General features: G+C 42.0%; 1 protein-coding gene across 10 annotated transcripts in view; it reads left to right on the top strand.

The window, feature by feature from the left end:
• cnot1 (CCR4-NOT transcription complex, subunit 1) overlaps positions 1 to 25,647 on the top strand; it is a 165,000-nt gene that overhangs the window by 50,010 nt on the left and 89,343 nt on the right. For all 10 annotated transcript variants that reach the window (XM_078400631.1, XM_078400630.1, XM_078400629.1 and 7 more), the window contains 8 exons: positions 4,048 to 4,218; positions 7,141 to 7,268; positions 7,441 to 7,681; positions 8,511 to 8,630; positions 13,722 to 13,844; positions 17,720 to 17,871; positions 19,770 to 19,920; positions 24,802 to 25,003. In XM_078400631.1, the coding sequence (XP_078256757.1) occupies positions 4,048 to 4,218; positions 7,141 to 7,268; positions 7,441 to 7,681; positions 8,511 to 8,630; positions 13,722 to 13,844; positions 17,720 to 17,871; positions 19,770 to 19,920; positions 24,802 to 25,003 (1,288 nt within the window). The remainder of the gene's footprint in view (positions 1 to 4,047; positions 4,219 to 7,140; positions 7,269 to 7,440; positions 7,682 to 8,510; positions 8,631 to 13,721; positions 13,845 to 17,719; positions 17,872 to 19,769; positions 19,921 to 24,801; positions 25,004 to 25,647) is intronic.

The raw sequence follows: 25,647 nt of genomic DNA, 5'->3' as shown, positions 1-25,647 counted from the left end.
ATTTTTAAAAAGAGCTTCAAATATTGGTGTATATATGCTATATATATATATATATATATAGGTATACTATATATATAGGTATACTATATAAACATAGCACAAAAAGTAAGGAAATTTGTGTTTGGTAGATTATTTCTTTGTTGTAACAATGCTTCTTGGCAATAAATCTTATACCGTTGGAAAGCCTGTTTATTTCCCTTTTAAATGGTGCCACATTTGTAAGGAACATGCATTTGTGGGATGAGCAGCAGAGCTGAGTATATAGGTTGCGCCCATGAAAAATTTGCCAAATCTCTGCCAATGCCAAACAGCTTATTCTGCTGTTGCTATTGACTCTTGTTTTGAGCTTCTGGTACCCCCAGGTGCTGACAATCAGGTGCCTGATTGGCACCTGATTGGCGGCATCTGTGAGCATGGGCCCTGCTACAGTGGTCAGTAGGTGTCTGCTCCAAGAATCGGCATGCCACGTTTGACTGATAGGGCCCGTGCGATAGGGCAACTTCAAGCTAGTGTTCCGCAAAACCAAGTTGCGGCATTATTTGGAGTGAGCCCTAGTACCATCTCCAAAGTGAAGGCCAAGTTCCATATAACGGGGGATGTCAGAGACAGGCCGCGAAGTGGGCGTCCCAAGAAGACGACACCCGAAGAAGACCGTTTCCTCACCCTGTCAGCACTTAGGAACCGTAGGCTGTCTTCTACAGATTTGCAGTCAAGGTTTGCAGGACGATATGGCCGACGGCTCTGCCCAGACAATTCGGAACAGACTGCACGCAGCCGATCTCCGGTCTCATAGGGCTGCCAGGAGGCCTGCCATGACTGCCCTTCACCGTCAGGCCCGTTTGCGCTGGTGTCGGCAACACGTGCACTGGAACCTGAACATGTGGAGGAACGTTATGTTCAGCGATGAGTCCAGATTCTGCCTACGGCAGTTGGATCATAGGGTCAAAGTGTGGAGAAGACGCGGAGAACGCTATGCTGATTGGTGCACCGATAGAGTAACATCTTTTGGTGGAGGCAGTGTGATGGTGTGGGGCGGCATCTCCCTCACTGGAAAAACGAGGCTTGTCATCATTGGAGGCAATCTCAATGCAGAGAGATATCGAGATGAGATTCTGCAACCAGTGGCAATCCCATATCTCCACAGTCTGGGACCGAACTCTATCCTCCAAGATGATAATGCTCGCCCCCACAGAGCAGGGTTTCTCAGAGACTACCTCCAGAATTTGGGAGTGAAGAGGATGGAATGGCCAGCAGTCCTGACCTCAACCCCATTGAACACTTGTGAGATCAGCTTGGGCATGCTGTTCGTGCCAGAGTGACCAACACAACCACGTTGGCTGACTTGCGACAAATGCTGGTTGAAGAATGGGATGCCATCCCACAACAGTGTGTGACCAGGCTGGTGACCAGCATGAGGAGGAGGTGCCAGGCTGTTGTGGCTGTGTATGGTTCTTCCACACGCTACTGAGGCTCCTGTTTATTAAATTAATAAATTGTTAAATTGCCAATATGTCTTGTTTCTTCAGACTTCAATCATCCAATCCACCAAACAACACTGAACAAGAGTCAATGGCAGAATAAGCTGTTTGGCATTGGCAGAGAAGATTTGGCAGATTTTTCATGGGCGCAACCCACATACTCAGCTCTGCTGCTCATCCCACAAATGCATGTTCCTTACAAATGTGGCACCATTTAAAAGGGAAATAAACAGGCTTTCCAACGGTATAAGATTTATTGCCAAGAAGCATTGTTACAACAAAGAAAGAATCTACCAAACACAAATTTCCTTACTTTTTGTGCTATGTTTATATATATATAGTAGGTATACAATTATTTATAAAGTACAGTGACCACAACTGAGAGAGAGAGAGAGAGAGAGGTAGTGGTGGGGGGGGGGGGGAGAAGGGAAGGAGAGTGGGGGGGGGGAAGGGAAGGGGGGTGGGGGGAAGAGTCGAGGTAGAGAGAGTAGCGGGTGAGAGCGGGAGTGCGGGGAGGGAGAGGGTGTCAGAGGATCCGGTGAAGGAGCGCCGCCACTTCCTCCCTTGCTGCTCTCTCTCTCTCTCTCCCTCTCCCTCTCTCCCTCTCTCCCAGAACCAGCGAGATCTGCGCCGCTGCTCCACTCTATGCCCCGGCCCCGTCTCCCTCTAAAGCAGCAAAATAAGAACAAACACAGGTGTAGTTGTTGTTCAGAAGCCCTGCATCCCCGGGGTGAGTGGCGGCGGTGACAAGGAGGGAAGTTTCACTTGTGTTTGTTCTTATTTCGCTCCGTTAGAGGGAGACGGGGCTGGGGAAGAGAGTGGAGGAGCGGCACAGATCTCGCTGGCGCTGATAAAGAGAGGGAGGGAGCAGCTCCCGCTGACACCCTCCACCTCCCCAAGCTCCCGCTCTCACCTGCTGCTCCCTCTACCCCGGCTCTCTCCCCCCCCTCTCTGTCACTCTCCCTCTCTTCCCCCCCCCCCCCCCCCCCCCCCACCCCTCTCTCCCCAGGGTGAGCGGCGGCGAGGAGGGAAGTTTCCTTGGGTTTGTTGTTTGCGAGGGGGTGCTGCGATCTCTTGCCTTGTCCCGGCTCTGGGTCGGTGGCGATCCGCTCTCCGGCAAACCTTTGCCGGCAGCTTCTGGCTCCAGTCCCCGCCGCCTAAGAGCTTGCTGCGGGCCGGATAAAATCTTGTAGAGGGCTGGATGTGGTCTGTGGGCCACAGTTTGGAGATCTCTGGTCTATAGGATCAGGAATTATCAGTATATCGTATTATAATAACACTTGTAGATTTTATTTCCTGGGCAGAATTGTAAAGGCTGTATCAAAAAAGACAATAGAGAAATGCTGTTTCTGACCTTTAAATTAAGTCTATTCAAACATTGCAGCGTTTAAGTCATGGAATAGAGAAAAGTAATTAATAGTACTTTGACGTGTGTGGTTTAGTGAAAAGAGAGCCAGCATCAGTGTATGCCTTGACTTTGACCTTTACGATAGAAGGAATATTATTGAGGCAGCTGAAAATAGTTACGCCTAGGCCACTGCTATGTGAAATGCCTGCAGAGATCAAATGGTGCTGGGATAATGACCTGTAACAAGAAAAGCCGATTCCCATTCGTTGAAGTGTTATTTTTCCCTTGATATCCATTCATTTCAGTGCCCCTGATGCCACACTTAGTCAAATATTTTCTTGATATCAGAGATATCAGGGACAGTCATTATCACCACAATTCACCTATTTGAATTTGGACATGGCATTAATAAAGTGGTTCTGGTGAATTCCACACAGAGCATCAGTGAATATTGATGACTAAGTGGTGCTTGATGTCATTTGCTGATAAGTGAAAGTATCCTGGGCAATAATTGGTCAGAGATGAAAAACATGGAATAATCTGAAATAAGTCTGAAAATCCTACAAATGCTGAGCTGGTCAGGCATAACTTTGGAAAGAGGAACAAAGTTAATATTTGAAGTTGAAGGAGGGTTTTAGCAAATGGTCCTTAATATCAAATGTTAAAGCTGTTTCCCTGTTCACAGATGCTGCCAAACTTACTTGGTGTTTCCAACATTTTTAGTGATTAACTGGATTGGATTTGCGATCATTGTTCAACAGTGTTTCCCAAGGGTTGGTCAAATGCGCACAACCTAATGGATAGAAATTACTTTGAAGTTTAGAAATAATCTTACAGGATTTGTTTTACATAGCATAAATGTAAAAATGAGGAGGATGATACTGATAGTCCATCAAGAGTATATAAAGAAACTACTGAAATGAGCAGATAAGTGCCTGGTGTAATTCACTGCCAGAAAGGGTAATGGAAGCATATTCAGTTATTTGAAATTGGAAACCTGAAGGATGAAGTTATTGCATGGAAATGGGACTTGTTAGATTCCTGTTGCGGAAGAATCTATTAAGCTCTATTCCTAACCCTCGGTGTTGAAGAACTTGTGGCTTCCATTTAAAATGATTATTCTATTTCTCCCACTTCCAAAGAGCCAGATGTACGATCCATTACATTAGTGATGTATTTAATTAAATTATTTTGGAAATAATGTTATTTTTTTACTTTTAGAATCCAAACTTGAATTTTAAGGAGGTGACATACGAGCTGGATCATGCAGGATTCATCCTTCGTGACAGCAAAGGTCTGCAAATAGCAGTATATGGAATCCAGAAAGGGATGGGAATCGAAGTCTTTCCTGTTGATCTCATTTACCGGCCTTGGAAACATGCAGAAGGACAGGTATAGTGACAAGATTAGAAGTTGTTTGTTGCTATTTAAAATAATGTATTGAACTGGAGCATTTGGTTGATTTCTCAGCTAGATGACTTTCTTCCCCTGGCTCTTTTCTGGTCCTAGCTTGTTAAGGCGTTACAGCCAATTGTATCCCCTCATTTCATTGTCACCCTTGTTGATATGTGTGCCCTTTCCCTTATGCATTAATCCTTCGCGCAAAGAGACTGTGATTGTACACTGTAATGTCTATAGATGCAAATTTAATTCTGCCTTTTCACTTTCCTGTGAGAAATAGCAATATGCCTGCATATCTTCACATTGTCTGAATTACTACTTTTAGTTAGAATGTTGTTAAAAACCCTATTCCAGAGATGTGTACAAAAATCTATGTTGAGACTTTTGATACAGTGTTGGGGAAGTGCTTCATTGACGGGTACCATCGTACAGAGGTGACGTCAAGCCAGGTCCCATGTGCCCCCTTAGATGTACCAAAAAAATTCTAAAGGTGCTGTTCTGAAGAAATCAGGGTTTTCTCAGTGATCTGGCTGAAATTTCTCCCACGGTCCACATCACTTGCAAGTAAATTATCTAGTCGTCATCACATGGAGCTTGTGTTTACTACATTACAAGAGTGACTTGTTGCATTTTCAACAAAGCTAAATTATAAAGTGATTTGTGGCCATGGAAGGCAAAATACAAATCCTTGTTGACTAACTATGATCCTCATATGATGGTAATTTCTAGTTAAGAAATAATTCCATGGCAGCCAAACGTTCATGGGTGTGTGTTTCATTTATTCATCCTTCATTTAAGGTTTGACACTAAAGACCAGGCTCACCTCTTTTAGTGTTTTACATGGATGTATTTTTCCACTCAGTAAAATTGATTTGATGTGAAATTAGCAAGTGCAGAAGCAAAAAACTGAAGTGTCAAATGTAAAGGTCAGTAAAGCTGAAGATAATTTCACGCAAAGGAAATAGTTGTTGAACAGTAAATTAATAACTGAATCCATGGCTTGTCCTCTGTTTATGGCCAATCTAGGTCTCCTGATAACTTGGTCTCTTTACTGAGCAAAGGCGATTGGAGATGTTGTTTGACTAATTATTGATTTAAAGAATTGTACCTTGCAATCTTTTGAATGCTTGGAACATTAACCATGTTTTTTAGAACTGAGGCTAAATTTTCCAATATTGCATATTCCATTGTTAAAATCAAAATTTTTTAACAAACAAATGTACAAGGCAAAACTGATGCAGTTGGATAAAAGTTTTGTTTCTATTTCTTCCAAAGGGTTTAAGTTGATAATGAGTGGTCTTTAATTAACATGCTAACATTAGTCAGTATTTGCATGATTAAGTATTGATATTATTATAGACATTGAAAAGCCTTTGTGCCTAAATGTTAATTTGAAAACACTTACAAATATTCCCTTTGATCTTAATTCTTGGTTTTAAATCTATTTTTTCAGGGTTTCTGACTTAAGGTCATAAAGCATAGGAGTAGAATTAGGCCATTCAGCTAATCAAGTCTACTCCGCCACTCAATCATTGCTGATCGATCTCTCCCTCCTAATCCCATTCTCCTGCCTTGTCCCCAAAACCTCTGACACTTCATTTTTTTAAATTTGAAAATCGCTTAAATGCCAAGTAGTTTTTAAAAATTAACAGTGATGTGTTAATGGTGCTAATAGTCAACCATTTACTAATTCCAAAGAGCCATACACTGCTGCATGTTAAATTGTTTATTTTAAATGTTCATTCACTGGAAGACTAATTTGTAATTATTGATCTTTGTACTGATAGATTTGAGAGCTGGAGGAGGGAAAATTCATAGTAATTTTTAAAGATTTTTTTAGATTTAGAGATACAGCGCAGAAACAGGCCCTTCGGCCCACCGGGACCGCGCTGCCCAGCGATCCCCGCACACTAACACTATCCTAAACCCACTAGGGACATTTTTTTTTTTTACATTTGCCCAGCCAATTAACCTATACGTCTTTGGAGTGTGGGATGAAACCGAAGATCTCGGAGAAAATCCACGCAGGTCACAGGGAGAACGTACAAACTCCGTACAGACGGCGCCCGTAGTCAGGATTGAACCTGAGTCTCCGGCGCTAAATTCGCTGTAAGGCAGCAACTTTACCGCTGCGCCAGCGTGCCGCCCTGTAATTGCTGTAGCATTACAGATTTGGAAAGAAAAGTTGTTTTTTTCCGAAACTGAGTTTATTTAACTTTTATAAATGAACTTTTTAAGATATGAATATTATTAGAAAATTGAGTAGGAAATTTGGTTTCCATTTATGCAGTTTACTTTAGAAATAGATACCTGAAAAGAAAAATACATTGATGGTGCTGCTTTATTTTCTGATCTCGATAAAGCAGCTTTGTACTTTTTCTTCTTTCTCCTCTTTGGCTCGGATTTATATATGGCAGAGGGCAGAGTATTCCGAAATGATTCCTTAAAGTGCTTGTAGGGTAACAGTGATTTCTCACTATTGCAGGTCTGATTATATTGCAGGTTAGAAACCACAGTAATGCAAACAAATAGTAATGCAAACAAAACTATAATGCCATGATTCTTTATCTTTCAAATAATATTTCTGGAGAAGTAAGGAGGGAACGTTTTTAAAGTACTGGAAAGGGAGAAAGTTCACCTGAAACTTGCAATGCTTTGAGAGGGTAGCTAACTGGTTTGTGAAAGGTTAATAAATTCATGTTATCGGACCAGTATTAGGCCATTCAGCCCATCAGGTCTACTCCACCATTCAATCATGCATAACTAACCTCCTTCAAAAGGTGCACTATGTAAGATGTCAATGTCAGATCCTGGGGTTTATGTATTGGGAAATCTTTGTTTTTAAAAGAAAGAGATGAGGTTGGTTTGCCGTGGGCATCATAAAATAACTAAGTTGCACCTTTGTTGTTTTAGCTCTCCTTTATTCATCACTCATTAATGAACCCAGATGTCTTCTGTTTTGCTGACTACCCATGTCATACTGTTGTGACGGACATTTTGAAAGCCCCTCCAGAGGATGACAACCGGGAAATTGCGACATGGTATGTACCTCTCCTGAAAGTAGTGTTCCCATGTAGAGATGCTGTGCAGAGCAAAAGAACAGCAAACCTAACACCATTGACTGCATGTCTTTAATGTTTGGATCTACTCCTGACTCAGTAGTTGTGTTTTGAATGTTTTGTCTTTGCTAACTCAGTGTTATCCTTCATGCAGGAAAAGCTTGGACCTCATTGAAACGTTACTGCGTCTTTCAGAGCTTGGACAATATGAGCAGGTCAAACAGCTCTTCAACTTCCCCATCAAACACTGTCCAGATATGTTGGTGCTGTCCTTACTCCAGATCAATCCAACCTGGCACACTCTGCGCCATGAGCTGATTTCCACACTGATGCCAATTTTCCTGGGCAATCATCCGAATTCTGCCATTATCTTGCACTATGCATGGCACGGACAGGTGGGCTTTAATTTTGGTCGAGAAATTGAGGCTTTATGCTTGGTTTCTGTGCGATAAGGTGTCTGAAATTTTTGTGCAATGTGAGCCATTTAATTAGCACATTATAATTTTCGTAGTTCATTAACAGGAATAGTTTCAGAAGATTCTTAACTAGAATTATTATAATGGCTTTTAGTGCAAAAAATTAAGTTGGGCAAATACCTAAAATTAGAGTTCATACCATTCTGTGGTTCATACCATACTACTTGTGGCACAATCTGACGTCAAGTGTCAGGGTAGCCAATGAGCTACTTGCATCTCTGCGGAATGGAAAATGTGAGCATCTTGTAATTGCATTTTGGGGGAAAAACAACAGCGAGAAATGTTTCCTCAAAGTATAATAGAAGTGTATATGGAGAAAACAACTTGTCAGTACATTGGTCACATATCCATTGTACAGGTGTGATGACTGTTTGATGACGTGCAAACCTAATATTCATCTCTACCATGACGAAATGGACAGTCAGTCTGTCGAAAAGAATGGGCATTGCCTGTCCATTCCCTCCACAGGTGCTGCATGATCTGCTAAACTCCTCTAGCACTTTGTGTTAACCTCAAGGTTCCAGTACCTGCTGTTCCTTGTGTCTCTAATATACAATGTTGCTCGCTGATGAACCAACAAACACTCTTGTGTGATAGGTGAGAAGTTAGGTCTGATGTCTCAGATTTAATCTGTCTAGTGAAGTGAGCAGAGTGTCTTTTGTAATCCAGAATAAAATTGTATCTTTTGCAGTTATCATTTAATTGCATGTGTGATATCCCATAGTGAAGTTTATTTTCTATTTTACAGGGTCAATCTCCCTCAATCCGGCAACTGATCATGCACGCAATGGCAGAGTGGTACATGCGTGGTGAGCAGTATGATCAGGCCAAGCTCTCTCGCATTCTAGATGTAGCTCAAGACTTGAAGGTAAAAACATGCACAAGCCAACGCAATGTTCTTTAGTGGGTGTATTTAGTGCTTTGGTGGTATATCCAAACTAGAGCGTGTGGTTCATATTAATTAAGCTAAGACAATTAAAATTCATCAGATTGGTCTGTTTGCATTTTATGTAGATAAAGGTTTTTTTGTCCGTGTTTTGGCGTATGTGGGCTGGCCATAAATCAGCATACTGAGATCTGTCCGGAGAAGATGTAAATAGAAGGAAATGAATGAAGAGAGAGCGAAGAAACAATGTTGGCAATGTAGAATATATAACACTATAGTAATTGGATAGCAAAAAAATGCAGCTGGAAATCAAATAAAAAGGCTGCTGTATTTTGTTGTAGCCCTAAAATGATTTTTCTCCACTCTGTTCTCATTCATCTTCTGTTTATTTCTCCTATAAATAGATCAGCTTCTATGAATTAGCCTTCATGACCATGTCACTTGTGACATCCCCACCTATGTCATTCAATCTCTTTTGGTCTTCGCCCTCTCATAGGCATTCAGGGTGAATAGGGTAGGGGGAGGGGGTTCACAGTTCACATTTACCCAAAAAGCTTAATTGGACCAAGCATGTAAATATCGGCACTACAAGAACTGGTTTGTTACCAGGTGATCTGCTTTGAGTGACTTGCTCAGTTCTTGCCTCATTTTTTCACCGTTACAAGGCAGTCGTCGGGAGTGAGATGGACTTCTCTTCGCTTGGCTGGATGAGTATGGTACCAACCACACGCAAGAAAATTGACAGCATCCAGGGCAAGGTAGCCTGCTTGATTGGCATCCCACCCACCACCCTTAAAATCTCTCCATCACAGCAGTGGGTAATATCTACAAGATGCACTGCAGCAATCTACAAGACCTTTCCCATCGTCTCCAAAATCAGTAAACTTTACTAACCATAAGAGAATAGGTGAACAGGAAAGCCACTAAATGCAAGTTCTCCACCTAATTGGATATGGCCTTGACTCGGAGATAATTTCACTGTTCCAACATTGTTGGATCTAAATCCTGGAACACCTACTGGGAGTAATGGGAACAAACTGGGAATAAACTGGGAGCAATCTTTTTGTGATGAACTGCAGCAGTTCAAGAAAATGGTTCAACATTACTTAAGTAGTTGGGGCAACCATTAAATGTGGGCCTTGTATAGGTACTTGGATCTTCTCTAGAGGTTGGAAATACTACGATAAGTTGTGAAACAAAGCCTCAAGAGTAGGCAGAATAAAAAACAAGAGCATGTAAAGTGGCAAAAGCTAATGGTAGACCAGAGGACTGAAATTGTTATGTATCGGCAGTGGAGGATGAATAAGGAGGGTAAAAATTAATCCCTAGAGTTTACTGGCAAGTAACAAAGCTAGTTTCTATGGACATGGGAAATGTGGGGCAGCTGGAGTGTGGTTGTGGAATTAATGATGGGAGAAAAGGAAATGGCTGATAATTTAAGCCAACACTTTGCACCAGCCGTCACAGTGAAGAGTGTGGTTAGCAGTCCAAAGATAACAGATGGACTAGTTTCAGATACGAGAGAAATTGTAATATTCCCACGGGAACATTTATTCCAAAAATCTATTGGAACACAAGTTGTTGGAATCTGATGGTGTGTGTCCAAAGGTCTTAAAGGAAGTGGCTGCATTGGCAGTGGACCAATTAATTGAAGATTTTCAGATTTTACTAAATTCTGATGGGTGCCAGCAGATTGGAAAGCGTCGATTGTGATACCATTGTTCAAGAAGGAAAGGAGATAAATAACAGGAAACAAGAGGCTGGTTATAGTTAACTTAACATCTGTTGCTGGAGTCTGTAACCAAAAAAGAAATAGCTAGTAATTGAGAAAAGATTAATGTAATCAAATCAAGTTAATGTGGTTTTATGAAAGGAAGTCATGTTCGATAACTTTGCTAAGCATTATCAAGCAGCAGCATATAGCGCATTTGGGTTTCCTGAAAGTATTTGAAGAAGTGTGGGTGCAAATGGTTTTTGCGGAAGCGTCTGACTGGATGAAGAACATTATCAGAGAAGACAAACAATTGGGTCGTTTTGGATTGGAAAATTGTAGCTAGTAGATCAGTCTAACTCTCAATTATTTTACTGTTTACATTATTCTAATTTATTATCTACATCGAGGTTTGCTGACAGCACACAGTTATAACGGTGCTGCAATGAGACTGCAACAGAATTTAGGCAGGTTGAGTGAGTGGTTAAAATCTTGGCAAACTGAGTTTAATGTAGGAAGGTGCTCATGTACATTGGTTGGAGGAATGAAAAAGCAGGCTGTTATCAAAATGGAGAGACTAAACAAGTTACACAGGGGTTCTTGTAGGTGAATTGCAAAATGTTAGCAGGCAAGTGCTAACTAAGTTAGTTCATAACTACGAAGGCAAATCACAATGGCCTTTATTTTGGGGGAGATGGGTGGGTTGGAATCGGAAAACAAATAGAAAATATTATTACACTTGTACAGAGTATTGTTGAGGCTGTACTTGGAGCTCTTTGTACAATTTTGGTCCCCTTAATGCAGATGTACCAGTAAAGGATGTAGTCCGGACGATTCCTGGGATAAGATGGTTTTCCAGAGTTTAAACCCCCATTCTTTGGAGAAGAATGAGGAGCATTCTTATTAATACATAAGATCCTACGAAGGCTTGATAAGGTTGATGTTGAGATGTTTCCACGAGTAGGGGAATCTTACATGGACATATTTACAGGATTAAGGAACAGCCTTATAAAACTGAGGTTTGTAGGAATTTCTTACTGAGTTGTGAATCTATGAAATTCTCTACCCAGAGAGGAGAGGATAGTACACTGGAACTATTTTTAAAAGGTAGATTTTTTTTGAACAATAAGCGAATAGAGAGCTATGTAGACTAGAGGTAGAAGACCAGTTAAGTCATATGGCAGATCGGCCTTGATCATGTTGAATAGTGTGGCAAGCTTGAGGGGCCAGGCAGTCTTCTCCTACACTTATTTTCATCTGCCTTTTGAAGCATGACGTTGAATCTCGTCTGCCTCAAAAAGAGAGCATGTCAGGAGATCTGAGACATGATAATGATCATCTGCAAGGAATTAGATGACTGCTACAGTAGTTGTCGTCATAATGATCTTGTAGAAGTGTCTCCCAAGTGGCCAAAGTATTCCTAAAGTAGGAACATTGGTAACATCCTCCAGGCATTTCTGCTCAATCCACAGTAGTTGAGGGCCAATGTACAAATAATGCAAAAGTTAGATACGCCTGGAAGCTGAGCGCTAATGTATAATTGACTTGTTCAGCAAACCACATGGGAGGATGGATTTTGTACTCAACCTGATCCCTCTGAACCATGTTGCCCTCAACATTCGAGATCCTCGTCATGATCCTGGAAAGTGTGGATTACTTTCCTTGGTTGGTGCATTCTTCCAAGTTTGTATCCGAATAGTGAGACTGTTTATATTCTCAGCTCTGGGTAGATGAACAACATAGTTCTTGCTTCTCACAGAGTAGAATTATGATACAACCGTGACACAACTGACCAGGAGATAAACTTGCTGGTTGGAGGATCTCAGTAATGATAGTTGAATAAATGATACCACTTGAGTGCAGCTTGACTGTTAGAACTTCAAAGCTGCAGCAGCAAAGGCAACAGAAATCGAAAATATCGGAAGCACTCAGTAGTCAAGAAGCATCCTTGGGGATTGAGAGTGGTTATTGGTTCATGTCGTGGACCTTTCGTCAAAGCAAGTCTGAAACTTTAACTTTTTCTCTACCCATGGATACATTCTGACATGCCGGGGTGCTTCCAGCAATTTTTTTTTCCCTCACTATTCCAATATTTGCAGTTTTGCTCCAACACCAGTGGCAATCATTTTGCACAAATTAATTGATTTTTGAGTTACTAATATCCAGGAAAATTTGATGACAAAATAAAAAATACCAGGAGTAGTCAATTTGGATCCATGAACTTCCTGGATTCATTTAATAAATTATCTGATCCGATGTTGGCCTCTGCTCCACTTTCAAGCCTTCTACTCATAATCTTTAACTTCCCATATGACTGAAAATCTGTTTAGCTAAACCTTGAAAATATCCAGTGACTTACCCCATGCAATGCTCTGCAACAGAGAATTTCAGAGATTCATGATTCTGAGACGTGTTTCCTATTCCCTGTTTTAAAAAAAGTAATGCTCTGAAACAACTCCCTTGTTCTAGGTTTCTCCATGAACAAATAGCCTCACATCTATCTCATTGTGCCCTATCAGACTCATGGGCTCAATAGTAACAGTGATTTTTTTCATGCAACTGGAGTTTTTCCTATACTGATCTTTTGGATGTGTTGGGGATTTTGCATTGAGGAGTATTAAAGTCATTCTGATGGCAAAATTAAAGTTGTGTAGGGAAATGATAAGCACTTCTGTAGAATGTAAACTTTGAATGTACTGTTCTGTCTGTTCTCTTGAAGGCTTTCCACCTGTACAAATAGAGGTATGAAAAATGTGATTATTATGCTGGGGTTAGTTGAGCTTGATTTTTATGGGCACATTCAGGATGAAGCTTATGTAGCTTCAACTCAAAGAATTTAAATGCAGGTGCAATGAACCATTGGGATTAATTTACAGAGGTTTGTACAACTGAAGCCACAAATTTGTTTTAATTGTTATTTCCTTTATGGACCTTGTCCAATTTTGTGATTTTTGAATGGGACATATTGCACAATGCAACCAAACCATAAATGGATTCTACACTTCCAGTGGGATGTAGGGTGTAGAGACAAGAGAATTATAATCTGTTTTTAGTGCCTTCAGTGCCTTTACCTCAGTGCTGCTAAGATATTGTACATGTAGGCATCTTATTGAAATAGGTCCACCTTGGGCTACTTCGATTTGTCATCTTCTGATGCACTCGAGTACCTTTTCAAGATTTGTAGAAATGAGCAGCCATTTATGGCATGTTTCATGAACACCTGGGATATAATTCTATCAGATTCGGGAACTAGACATTTTACTCTGCCATCTTTATAAATTGTTCTAAAGCCGGAGAACTTCGAAGATTCCAGAATTTGCAGCTAAATTAGAATGTGAATATGTCATGGTTTTCCTATACAGGCCTTGTCTATGCTGCTAAATGGTACTCCGTTTGCCTTTGTTATTGACCTTGCTGCACTTGCATCTCGCCGAGAATACCTCAAACTTGATAAATGGTTGACTGATAAAATCCGCGAACATGGGGTAAGGTATCAGTGCTAACTTTTTTAATTTAAATTGTTATATTCAGTCAGGTTATGCTGTAAATTAAGCAATCTTTATTAAATTAAATTTTTTAATGTTAAATTTGTGCACTTGGAATTTACTATAAACGTAAAGATACAGGGAAATGCCTCAAACACTTTCAATTTGCTGATAATTTTGGACTGTATAATTTGTGCAGAATCGCATGTTGCTCAATGAAAATGAAATTGCATCAGAGCTAAGGAACAAGAAAGGGATGGTCACCTTGCTGGGGTGTACTACAGGCCCCCAAATAGTCAACGGGAATCAGAAGAGCAAATGTCTCAGGAGATTGCGTGCAGCTGCAGGTCTAATAAGGTTGTTGTAGTAGGATATTTTAACTTTCACAGCATTGACTGGGAGTGTCAGTGCGACAGGTTTGAGGTGGAATTTGTCAAATATGTTCAGGAGAATTTCCTCTGGCAATATGTAGAGGGCCCCACATGGCAGAGGGCAACACTTGATCTAGTCTTGGGAAATTGGGAAGGGCAAGTGGATGAAATGTTCGTGGATGAAATGTTCGTGGATGAGCCTTTTGGGACCAATGGCTACTGTTCAATTAGGTTTAAGATAGTTATGGATAGGGACAGAGAAGGACCACAAGTTAAAATGCTAAATTGGGGCAAGGCCAACTTTGAGAGCATGAGAGGAACTCGCTCAAGTTGTTTGGAGTAGGTTGTTTGATGAAAAAGGAATGTCAGGAAAGTGGGACGTTTTTAAGTGCGCCGACAAGAATTCAGGACCTGCATGTCTCTGTAGAGTAAAGGGCAAGGCAGGCAAACGCAAGGAAGCCTGGATGACGAGGGAAATTGAGACTTTGGTCAAGAGTAAAAAGGAAGCATGGGACAGGTGTAGTCAGTTGGGATCAAGTGCATCCCTGGAGGAGTTTGCGGAACTAAGCTAAAAAAAGAAATTGGAAAGGCAAAAGGGACGGGAGATAGCTCTGGCAGATAGAATTGAGGATAATCCCAAGAGATTGTGTAAGCACATCAAGGAAAAAAGGGTAGCCAGAGAGAGAGTGGGACCCTCACAAGAGTCAAAGCGATCAACTCTGTGAAGGCAAAGTCCTCACCGAGTATTTCTCCTCTGTTTTTACTTTGGAGAAAGACAAGAGGATGGAGGAACTTGGGGTAGTCACTGGAAATGTCTTGAGCAGTCAATATTACGGTTGTAGAGGTGCAGAAGGTCCTGACGCTTACGGAGGTAGATCCGGGGCTGGATCAGATATATTCAAGGACATAAGAAAATAACTGCAGATGCTGGTACAAATCGATTTATTCACAAAATGCTGGAGTAACTCAGCAGGTCAGGCAGCATCTCGGGAGAGAAGGAATGGGTGACGTTTCGGGTCGAGACCCTTCTTCAGACTGATGTCGGGGGTGGGACAAAGGAAGGATATAGGTGGAGACAGGAAGATAGAGGGAGATCTGGGAAGGAGGAAGGGAAGGGAGGGACAGAGGAGCTATCTGAAGTTGGAGAAGTCGACGTTCATACCACCGGGCCGCAAACTGCCCAGGCGAAATATGAGGTGCTGCTCCTCCAACTTCCGGCGGGCCTCACCATGGCACTGGAGGAGGCCCATGACAGAGAGGTCAGACTGGGAATGGGAGGGGGAGTTAAAGTGCTGGGCCACCGGGAGATCAGTTTTGTTAATGTGGACCGAGCGCAGGTGTTCAGCGAAGCGATCGCCGAGCCTGCGCTTGGTTTCGCCGATATAGATAAGTTGACATCTAGAGCAGCGGATGCAATAGATGAGGTTGGAGGAGGTGCAGGTGAACCTCTGTCTCACCTGGAAAGAATGTTTGGGTCCTTTGATGGAGTTGAGGGGGGAGGTAAAGGGACAGGTGTTGCATCTCGTGCGGTTGCAAGGGAAAGTGCCCGGGGTTAGGGTGGTTTGGGTAGGAAGGGACGAGTGGACCAGGGAGTTGCGGAGGGAACGGTCTCTGCGGAACGTAGAGAGGGGAGGGGATGGGAAGATATGGCCAGTGGTGGGGTCCTGTTGTAGGTGACGGAAATGTTGGTGGATAATATGTTGGATCCGCTGGCTGGTGGGGTGGAAGGTGAGAACGAGGGGGATCCTGTCCTTGTTGCGAGTGTGGGGATGGGGAGCAAGAGCGGAGCTGCGGGATGTAGAAGAGACCCTAGTGAGAGCCTCATCTATAATGGAGGAGGGGAAGCCCCGTTTTCTGAAAAACGAGGACATCTCGGAAGCCCTAGTGTGAAACACCTCATCCCGGGCGCAGATGCGGCGTAGACGGAGGAATTGGGAGTAGGGGATAGACTTTTTGCAGGGGACCGGGTGGGAAGAAGTGTAGTCCAGATAGCTGTGTGAGTCGGTGGGCTTGTAATAAATGTCCGTCACTAGTTTTTCTCCTGTGATGGAGATGGTGAGGTCCAGAAACGGGAGGGAGATGTCAGAGATAGTCCAGGTATATTTAAGAGCAGGATGGAAATTGGAGGTGAAGTGTATAAAGTCAGTGAGTTCTGCATGGGTGTAAGAGGTAGCACCAATGCAGTCGTCGATGTAGCGGAGGTAGAGTTCGGGGATGGGGCCAGTGTACGTCTGGAACAGGGATTGTTCGACGTACCCAACAAAGAGGCAGGCGTAGCTAGGGCCCATGCGAGTGCCCATAGCCACGCCTCTGGTTTGGAGGAAGTGGGAGGAGTCAAAGGAGAAGTTGTTGAGGGTAAGAACCAGCTCTGCTAGGCGGAGGAGAGTGTTGGTCGATGGGGATTGGCTGGTTCTACGGTCGAGGAAGAAACGGAGGGCTTCGAGACCATCCTTGTGGGGGATGGAAGTGTAGAGTGACTGGACATCCATGGTGAAAATGAGGGAGTGGGGGCCTGGGAACCGGAAGTTATCCAGGAGATGGAGAGCGTGTGAGGTGTCTTGGACGTAGGTGGGGAGGGATTTGACCAGGGGGGATAGGATGGAGTCGAGGTAGGTAGAGATAAGTTCGGTGGGGCATGAGCAGGCAGAGACAATGGGTCTGCCGGGACAATTGTGTTTGTGGATTTTGGGTAGGAGGTAGAATCGGGCCGTGCGGGGCTGGGGAACGATGAGATTGGAGGCACTGAGGGGTAGTTCGCCGGAGTTGGTGAGGTCGGTGATGGTGCTGGTGATGAAGGTCTGGTGTTTATCGGTGGGGTCATGGTCCAGGGATAGGTAGGAAGAGGTGTCTGATAGTTGTCGTCTGGCCTCGGTGCGGTAGAGGTCAGCACGCCAGACTACCACAGCGTCGTCTGGCCTCGGTGCGGTAGAGGTCAGCACGCCAGACTACCACAGCAAGGACATCGTGGGAAGCTAGAGAAGAAATTGCAGGAGCCCTCACTTTTAGACAGGTGTACATGGAGAGGACAGGTTTAGAGGGATATATGGGCCAAACACAGGCAGGTGAACTCATTAGAAATATTTGTATTAGAAAGGTTTGTTGTAAATAGATCAGCTACCAGAACAAACGAAATGCAAGGTTCTGCTTGCTTTTCCTCTGGATGTTGATTTCCAGTCATTTTACTGGAACTTTGCCGGCGACACTTGTGTACTGCCTCGATTATATGCAAAACGAAACATTTCACTATACCTAGGTAAATGTGACAAATTTATTTTTATTTTTTCATTCATTTAATGCAATACTTACTGTACATGGGCTGGATGACTCTCAGCAGAACATGTGCCTGAATCTTAACCTTAATCTTAATCTTAAGTCATTCTTCGCTGAAATAAAAATGTTTGTGATTTGTTGTGGTGGTTATTTTCCTTCCTTTGTTTTCCTCCTTCACCCAGTGTTGAAGCTTGGAATAAGATGTCAGTCTCAGCTGAATTTTTATTTTGTTAGGAACCATTTATCCAGGCATGTGTTACGTTCCTGAAAAGACGGTGTCCTTCTATAATGGGTGGACTGGCTCCTGAAAAGGAACAACCCAAGAGTGCTCAACTTCCTCCTGAAACACTGGCTACCATGCTGGCTTGCCTACAGGCTTGTGCAGGGTAAGGAAACACTTTTTAATTTTACTTTGGAAAGGAAAAAAAAAATGTTTTCCAATTGCCACAAGTTACTAGATCTTAATTATTTGTGTTCTACTGATGCATTATAAAGTGGGAAATCTATACCCAAGCTGATTAGCTGCATTCACAGAAAACTCAATGTAGGCATGTAGGTCTTGTATTGTGCCATCTGAAAGATACTTTGGCGACAATAATGCTGAAATTATAAGAGTATGGCTTTTTAAAGTTTGAGGTAATCTTGAAGCTGATTTGCAATCTATAATTTCATTGCCACGTTATTTTATAGCCACCAAAATAGAGAATGGAGAAGAAACATAAACAACAAAATGAGAGAAGTTGCCTTTCTAGCAATTTTTCTATAAAATAGCCTGGCTATTCTGTTGTGAAGGCTCTTGTTAACTGGATAATTGGCAGTGACCTGTTGATCTGGATAATTCTGTTCATTATTGGGCTTTAAACTGGGATAGTGGGGTCAAGGGGACATAGAAAATGAGATTTGTCTATTTTAAGGGAGTATATTTAGGTGAGGGAACGCTAAGGTTTATATTTAAAGGGAGAGGTTGAGACAAAGCAAAATACATAGTATGTAGCAGGAGGTACAAGTTCAATAGTGCATCGATGAACTCAGGAAGAAAATATGTTGAATGGAGCAGCATTTATCACTAGGATGGTAAATTAATGGCACGATATCAAACTAAGTGAATGTGGCCTAATTGCCAGTCAAGAGGCATGTATGCTTAGTGACCTAGACAAGGAATAATATATAAAATAAACACAAAATGCTTGAGTAACTCAGCATTTCTGGAGAGAAGGAATGGTGACGTTTCAGGTCGAGACCCTTCAGGAAGGGTTACAGGGGGAATAATATATTCCTGGTCACATGGCCTTTAAAAAAGACACACAATCTCACTTTTAAAAAAATGGCCCTGATACTGTTCTATATAACATGGCTTTCTAATACATGATGTTGAAGCAAGATTTTCTTTGGAGCCTAAGAGAGGTGATCTTATTGAGGTGATCATGAGGAACATGAATAAAGTGAACACTGTCTCTTTTCCCAAGGATGGAGGTTTCTAAAACTAAAGAGCATAAGCTTAAGACGAGATGGGAAAGAATGAAGATGGAGCAGGGGCAACTCTTTCGCTCATACATACCTGGAATGAGTTACCAGGGGGAGCTATTAAAGCAAATACATTTCTGACTTTCAAAAGACATTTTGACAGATTTTGGAGTATTGTCACTGTCCCTTTTTGTATCTATCCTGTGTTATTCATCAAATGATCTACAAAGTAGCAATGCAGCTGATTGATTTTAAAAAAATTGATTGAGAAAAATAATTATCAGTTTGTGCATTATTGAGAATTTAAAACCATCATTTTCAGATGATTTTCTTCCGAAGTGGCGTGTTCTATTACAGAATAGAATAGACAATTGCAAGCAGCAAATACAAAATTTTCTTATATGTAATTAATTGGGAAAATTTAGGCCCTGTTCTAATGGGTAAATTGAATAAACTAAAAGTGACAGGATTTATATTGTCACATTATAGATAGAACTTGATGCACAACTTGGATTTATAGCTGTTTAACAATACTTTATTGTTAGCAGGAATTGGAAGTTACATTTGTGTGCACAAGCCCTGGTTGTTGCTCTAGGTTGCAAAAACATTTGCGTGCTTCATAATACCTTCTAATGGCAACAGAAAGCAAGCTATAGTGTATCTGTTGACGTTTAACCGTCTGGTCAACTAATTTTCAGTTTAAACCTTTACAGATATTTTGTTTAATCAGATTCTGTTGCCATTGACTTTTATTTTGCATGATTAAAAATATTGCAAATGATAAGGCTTTTTTAAATGTTCCAATTCCTTTCTCTCTCAGGAGTGTGTCACAGGAGCTATCGGAGACTATTCTTACAATGGTTGCTAACTGTGGCAATGTCATGAACAAAGCCCGGCAGCCACCTCCAGGAGTAATGCCCAAGGTCCGCGCACCTAGTACCAGCAGTATAGAAACCATGTCACCTGTACAGGTAAAAATTAGTTACGTGGAACAAGATTGTCCTGTTCTTTTAATATGCTTATTCAAGACCTGATAAGTCCTTATGCAATTTTGAACAGTAAAAACAGGAAGATTTAACATTTGAAAAAGAGAGCATCTGTTTTAAATATATATATATTTGGCTGTTATAGTACATTAGCTTACCATGCAAAATCATGATTTAAACTGGCACCTTCATGCCCACGTTGGTTTTGCAACATTGAGGCGATCAACAGGTAACCTACGCGCTCTTGTCGAAACTGGCCATGTCTGAATATGTTGCGTGATAGAGTGTTTGATATTATTGTGCCGGTAAGACACAGTTATTAGTCGTGGAAATTGTTTAAGTAACTCCTGGTATGGGTCTGTGCTGGGTTGGAGGCTGGTAAGGTGAGAGATGGTCATTGCCGGACGGCAGATGCAGTTCACCTGTGCATGGGTGCAGTAATCAAGTACGTTTTTATGCCATGGCTCGCGCGCAGCATACTGATCCCGATCTTATCCATTACCACCGGATGTATACAGCCCTAAAATTGGAAGATGTACCTATCAGTGACACGAGAGAAATCATCATATGTGATACTTCCACTGGCAAACCAAGGCCGTTTGTGCCTAAGACGATGCGTCGAGAAGTTTTCAGCGTGCTGCACACCTTATCACATCCGGGCAAAAAGGCTACGATAAAACTAATCTCCGAACGTTTCATCTGGCCTTTCATTAAGCGTGACGTTGGATTATGGGCGAAGACTTGTCTACCTTGTCAACAGCCCAAGATCTCCAGGCACACTAGGACCCCTTTCGGTGAGTTTCCTGTACTGAACACCCGTTTCGAGCACGTGTACCTGGACTTGGTCGGCCCAGTCCCACCGTCAAGAAACTACACATATCTGCTCACTTGTGAAGACAGATTCACAAGATGGCAAGATGCTATCCCAATCATCAACAGTTCAGCAGAACCAATAGCTTGCACTTTGGTGACCGATGGATTTCAGTTTTTGGGGTCCCAAGTACGATCACAACAGACCGAGGACCGCAATTAGAGTCTGCGCGGTTTCAAACAGTAACCAACGTTTTGGGTACAAACCGGATTCGATGACTGTGTATCATCCACAAGCGGAGGCCTGATTGATCGGTTCCATCGCCAGTTGAAAGCCGCTCTGGCAGCCGGAGGAGATCCGATGAACTGGAGTGAACGGTTGCCTCTGGTTCTGCTTGGCATTCGTACGGCTGTGAAAGCAGACCTAGGATGTTCGTCAGCGGAAATGGTTTACGACACAACTCTGAAGCTGCCCAGCGAATTTGTTGAACCAATCCCCACAGACAGATCCGATGATCCAAACAGGTATGTTGATCGATTACGGCGAAATATGCAGTTACTCAGGCCAACACCGACACGGCGAACACCTGCAATGGTCTACGTGCCTGCTGACCTCCAAGGCTGCACACATATTTTGGTCCGACACGATGCCGTCCGCTGACCTCTTCAGCAAACATACGATGGCCCTTACCAAGTCATCCAATGCCAACCCAAACGTTTTGTGATCTATTGGAACGGAAAAACTGACACCATATCTGTCGATCGGTTAAATAATAATAATATTCATTTATTGTCATTGCAACGAGTACAACGAAATTAAAAAACAGCCAATCCTGACGGTGCGTACAAACATATATGCAATAAATGCAAAAACAAATAAATACATAAATACAATTAAATTAAGTACAAGATTTTTTAACGGTGTTGCCTAGTGCACAGGTAGTGTTCAGTTCTCGTATGGCCCTGGGGTAAAAACTGTTCTTAAGTCTGTTTGTTCGGGATTTGATTGACCTGAAACGTCGACCAGAGGGCAGATGAACAAACAGACGGTGGCCGGGGTGGGATGGATCTTTTATTATTTTGCCTGCTCTACTGAGGCAGCGCAGGCTGAACAGGTGCTCCAGGGAGGGCAGTGAGCAGCCGATGATTTTCTGGGCCGTCGTGATGACCCTCTGAAGGGCCTTCCTGTCCTTTTCTGAGCAGCTGGCATACCATGTGGTTATACAGTATGCCATACGTCGAGAACCGACCAACTACCTCACCCACCGAACCAGTGGCACAAGATCCCAACACTTCCTGGCAAAGATCTCCCACACTGCAGTACCAAACAAGATCAGGTCGTAAAATCGACCCACCAGACCGGGCAGGACAAAGCCAGGCAGTCGCCACCTTGTATGGTGGCTGGGGGGGGGAAGGAGCTGTGGTGCTTTCACGCCCACGTTGGTTTTGCATACAGCCTGTCACCGCTGGCGACTCGCCAGCAGCCTCAAGAGAAGATCCAGCCACAAGAGCTCAATAACAACTCCAAGGTCAGACGTGCTAATTGGCCTTATCTGCACAAGGGTTATGATTGGTGAGAATGTAGGTAAAAGGGGCTTCTGGAATAAACGCGACACAGGGTGTATGGCTCAGCTAAGTGTCGTTTGTTCTTTGCTTTCTGTCGTGGGATTCAGTTGATCCTACAAAACTGCAGACTGGTGCTGTAATTGATAATTATTTAAAATAATTTAACAAATATTCCCATGACATTTTTTAAATGGAGAAATGTTCCTATGTTCTGCATTGATGCCATTTCAGTGCATGACTTTGAAACTGAAATGAAAAGTTGAACATTTTAGAAAACTCAGCAAACCAAGTAACAAAAGGAATAGGGAGGAATGCTTGATCATCTATCCTAAAATGTTTACTCTGCTTTCCCTTTTCTGTAGACATTGCCTGTGCATGTACTTTAAATTAGAGGTTTGTCAGAATGCTGCCTGGGTTAGAGAGTATTAGCTATAAAGAGAGGTTGGACAGATTTGGATTGTTTCCTCTAGAACACTGGAGGACAAGGGAAGACCTGATAGAAGTATATAAAATGATGCAAGGCAAAGATAGGCTAGACAGTCAGCCTTTTTCCCAGGGTGGAAATGTCAAAGACTAGGGTGTCACAGTGGATCAGCTGGTAGAGCTGCTGCCACAGTGCGCCAGAAACCTGGGTTCAATTCTGACTTCTTGTGCTGTCAGTGTGGAATTTGTATGTTTTCCCTGTGACCTCGTGTGTAGCCTCTGGTTGCTCTAGTTTCCTCCACAATCTCAATCCCAAACGGGTTTGTACATCTTTGTGCAAATGAATTGGATCAAGCATACACTCAGATCTCATTAGGCTACCTTTTATTCATTATCATTGCACCATTATGTCTTTAGTACAATACATGCCCACCATGGTTGTTTATTGTTTTTGACATGATTTGGCATGGAATCACTCAGATTCTGACAGTTGGAGGATTTTTTCATCTTGATACCACAGCTGAATTATGGGCTCAGTGAGCTGCTGTCTAGTGGTACCGTCCTTTCTTTTCACTCTCTCCTTGATAATTGACTACAAATTCTGAATAAGATTCGGGTCAGGCATGTTACCAGGCCAGTCCAATGGTCGGTGTGAACTCGGTGGGCCAAAGGCCTTGTTTCCAATCTGTATTTTTACACTAAACTAGAGGCCAGAGCTTTATGGTGAAAGGGGTTAAGTTTACAGGAGATGTGCCTGGAATGTGCTGCCTGTTGTGGTGGTAAGTATAATAGTGGTGTAGAAGAGGTTTTTAGATAGGCACATGGATACACAGGGGAATAGAGGGGTGTGGATCACAGACAGACTGATGAGAATAGTTTATCTTGTGATCATGTTCGGTACAGACATTATGGGTCGATAGCCCTGTTCTTGTGCTTTACTTGTTTTAAATAATATCCATATTTTGCTTTTTACTTTAAAGAAGATTTGAGGGTTTTTTTAAACTCCCATTCTTCAAGACAAACACGATATACTATATTGCCTATATTTAAAGCTAAACCCAATTAACACTACCCAAAAGATAGATTGCATGATTAAAGCTAAATCTGGTGACTCAGATCTCTATTAATTGTTGCAGTAACATACAGTACATCTCCACCCTGGATTCCTCGGGTACTTCATCCCGAAGATAGAAGAAAGTTCTGATAACTGTTCTAATCTGTGCATCCATTTTTCCCGAATAAAGTGCAAAAATTACATATCTCTATCTTGTCCAATGTAGATGTTCAACTTCTTTCTGTAAAGTACTGGTTGTAGCTTTTTACACAATTTTCATACTCCCTGACCCTGCTAATTTCATTTGGGCATATGGCTTTTCATGACTAAGATTATGATTCAGCCTAATAATAGTGGAAAAACGTGCACTAGTCCAAATTCTTTCTCATTGTTGTGGATAGGTTTATTGTGTATGGCTAGCTCAAGCTTCACGCCCAAGTCTGGGTTTGTGGGAAAGGAATTGTAGCTGAAACATGAAGAAAGGAGGAGATTCTTTCAGTGGAGAAAGTAAAGGAAGAAAAAACTTGGAACGAGGAAGCAAAAACATGTGGAGGCAAACTTGTGAAATCTCCTGCCAAGAGAGTTAAAAATATTTTGATGCTTTCCATTTTATGGCTGAAGTAAGGGAAGGATGAAATTATTTTAGCTGAAAATACCATTCATGTTTGAGGAAAAGAGGCATTTAAATTTTGGATTGCACCGTTAATCAGAACTGATTTTCATTTTATATTTCCCAATAGTATATTGAGTTATAAGTTGGTTCAAATATATAGCCTTCCATCGGTCAACTATTTTTAGCTATTTTAAGAAAGTATACTGACAAAGGGGGAAAATTGTAGAATAGTTCTAGGCACTTCTCCCCATAGGGAAAATTCACATCAAGTTTACAATTTATCAATCGGTTATTTTGCTTTAGATTTTTAGTAGTTAAAGGTAATACAAAAATATGTTTTAAATTTTAATAATTTTCTCTGGTTTTGATTTTATCTCCCTCCTTGGTTCTCTCTTTATAGATTGATCCTATATCTGGCATGGCTTCGTTGACAATTGGTGGATCAGCTGCATCCCTCACTCCGAGTATACAGGGTTTTCCAGCCAACCTGAATTCTGCATTCAACACCCCACAATCACCAGCGAAAGCCTTTCCTCCACTCTCAACACCAAACCAGACAACTCCCTTCAGTGGTATCGGCGCTCTTCCGTCCCAACTTCCAGGTTAGAAATGACGATGCTGTGGTGATCATGGTTAAATATAGTTTGATTTATATTGCTACCTAAGTGGAGATAACTTGCCTGTCTCCACATTATTAAGTAATATCAGTTTGCTGAAGGCTAAATTATAATATAATTAGTGACATTCCAGTAGCATTTTTTTAATTGAAGCGCATTTTGACCTAACCTGTAGCTCCCAACAATTGTAGAAATGGCACATTCTGTTAATGGTGGAATTCAGTTCTTTTCAAGCCTGTATTCTTAAAGCATCATTCAAGAGCTTTGAAGTATTTCACTGGTTCCTGTCATGCAATGAATAAATCTCTCATTACTAATTGCTTTTCCATGTTGTAACTAGACTTTATTTTACCTTTTTAAACCACTACTATGTGGGTCACTTTACCTCTTTCAAATTAACGTTTATTGTTTGTAGAGTATTAGCTTGGCTCTTGCATCAATAATTTTTAATTTGCTTGTTTGACATTTTATTGCTAACAAGGATAAGAGGGCATTACTGGGAATAGGACTTTTAGTTTAGTCCAGAAATGCAGCGTGGAAACAGACTCTTCGACCCACCGAGTCCGCGCTGACCAGCAATACCCGTACACCAGCACTATCCCACACTATAGGGACAATTTACAATTTTT

The sequence above is a fragment of the Rhinoraja longicauda genome, chromosome 6 (assembly GCF_053455715.1).
Source record: "Rhinoraja longicauda isolate Sanriku21f chromosome 6, sRhiLon1.1, whole genome shotgun sequence".
Classification (NCBI taxonomy): domain Eukaryota; kingdom Metazoa; phylum Chordata; class Chondrichthyes; order Rajiformes; family Arhynchobatidae; genus Rhinoraja; species Rhinoraja longicauda.
The sequence above is the reverse complement of the archived record's forward strand: the minus strand, read 5'-3'. Positions and strand labels throughout refer to the sequence as shown.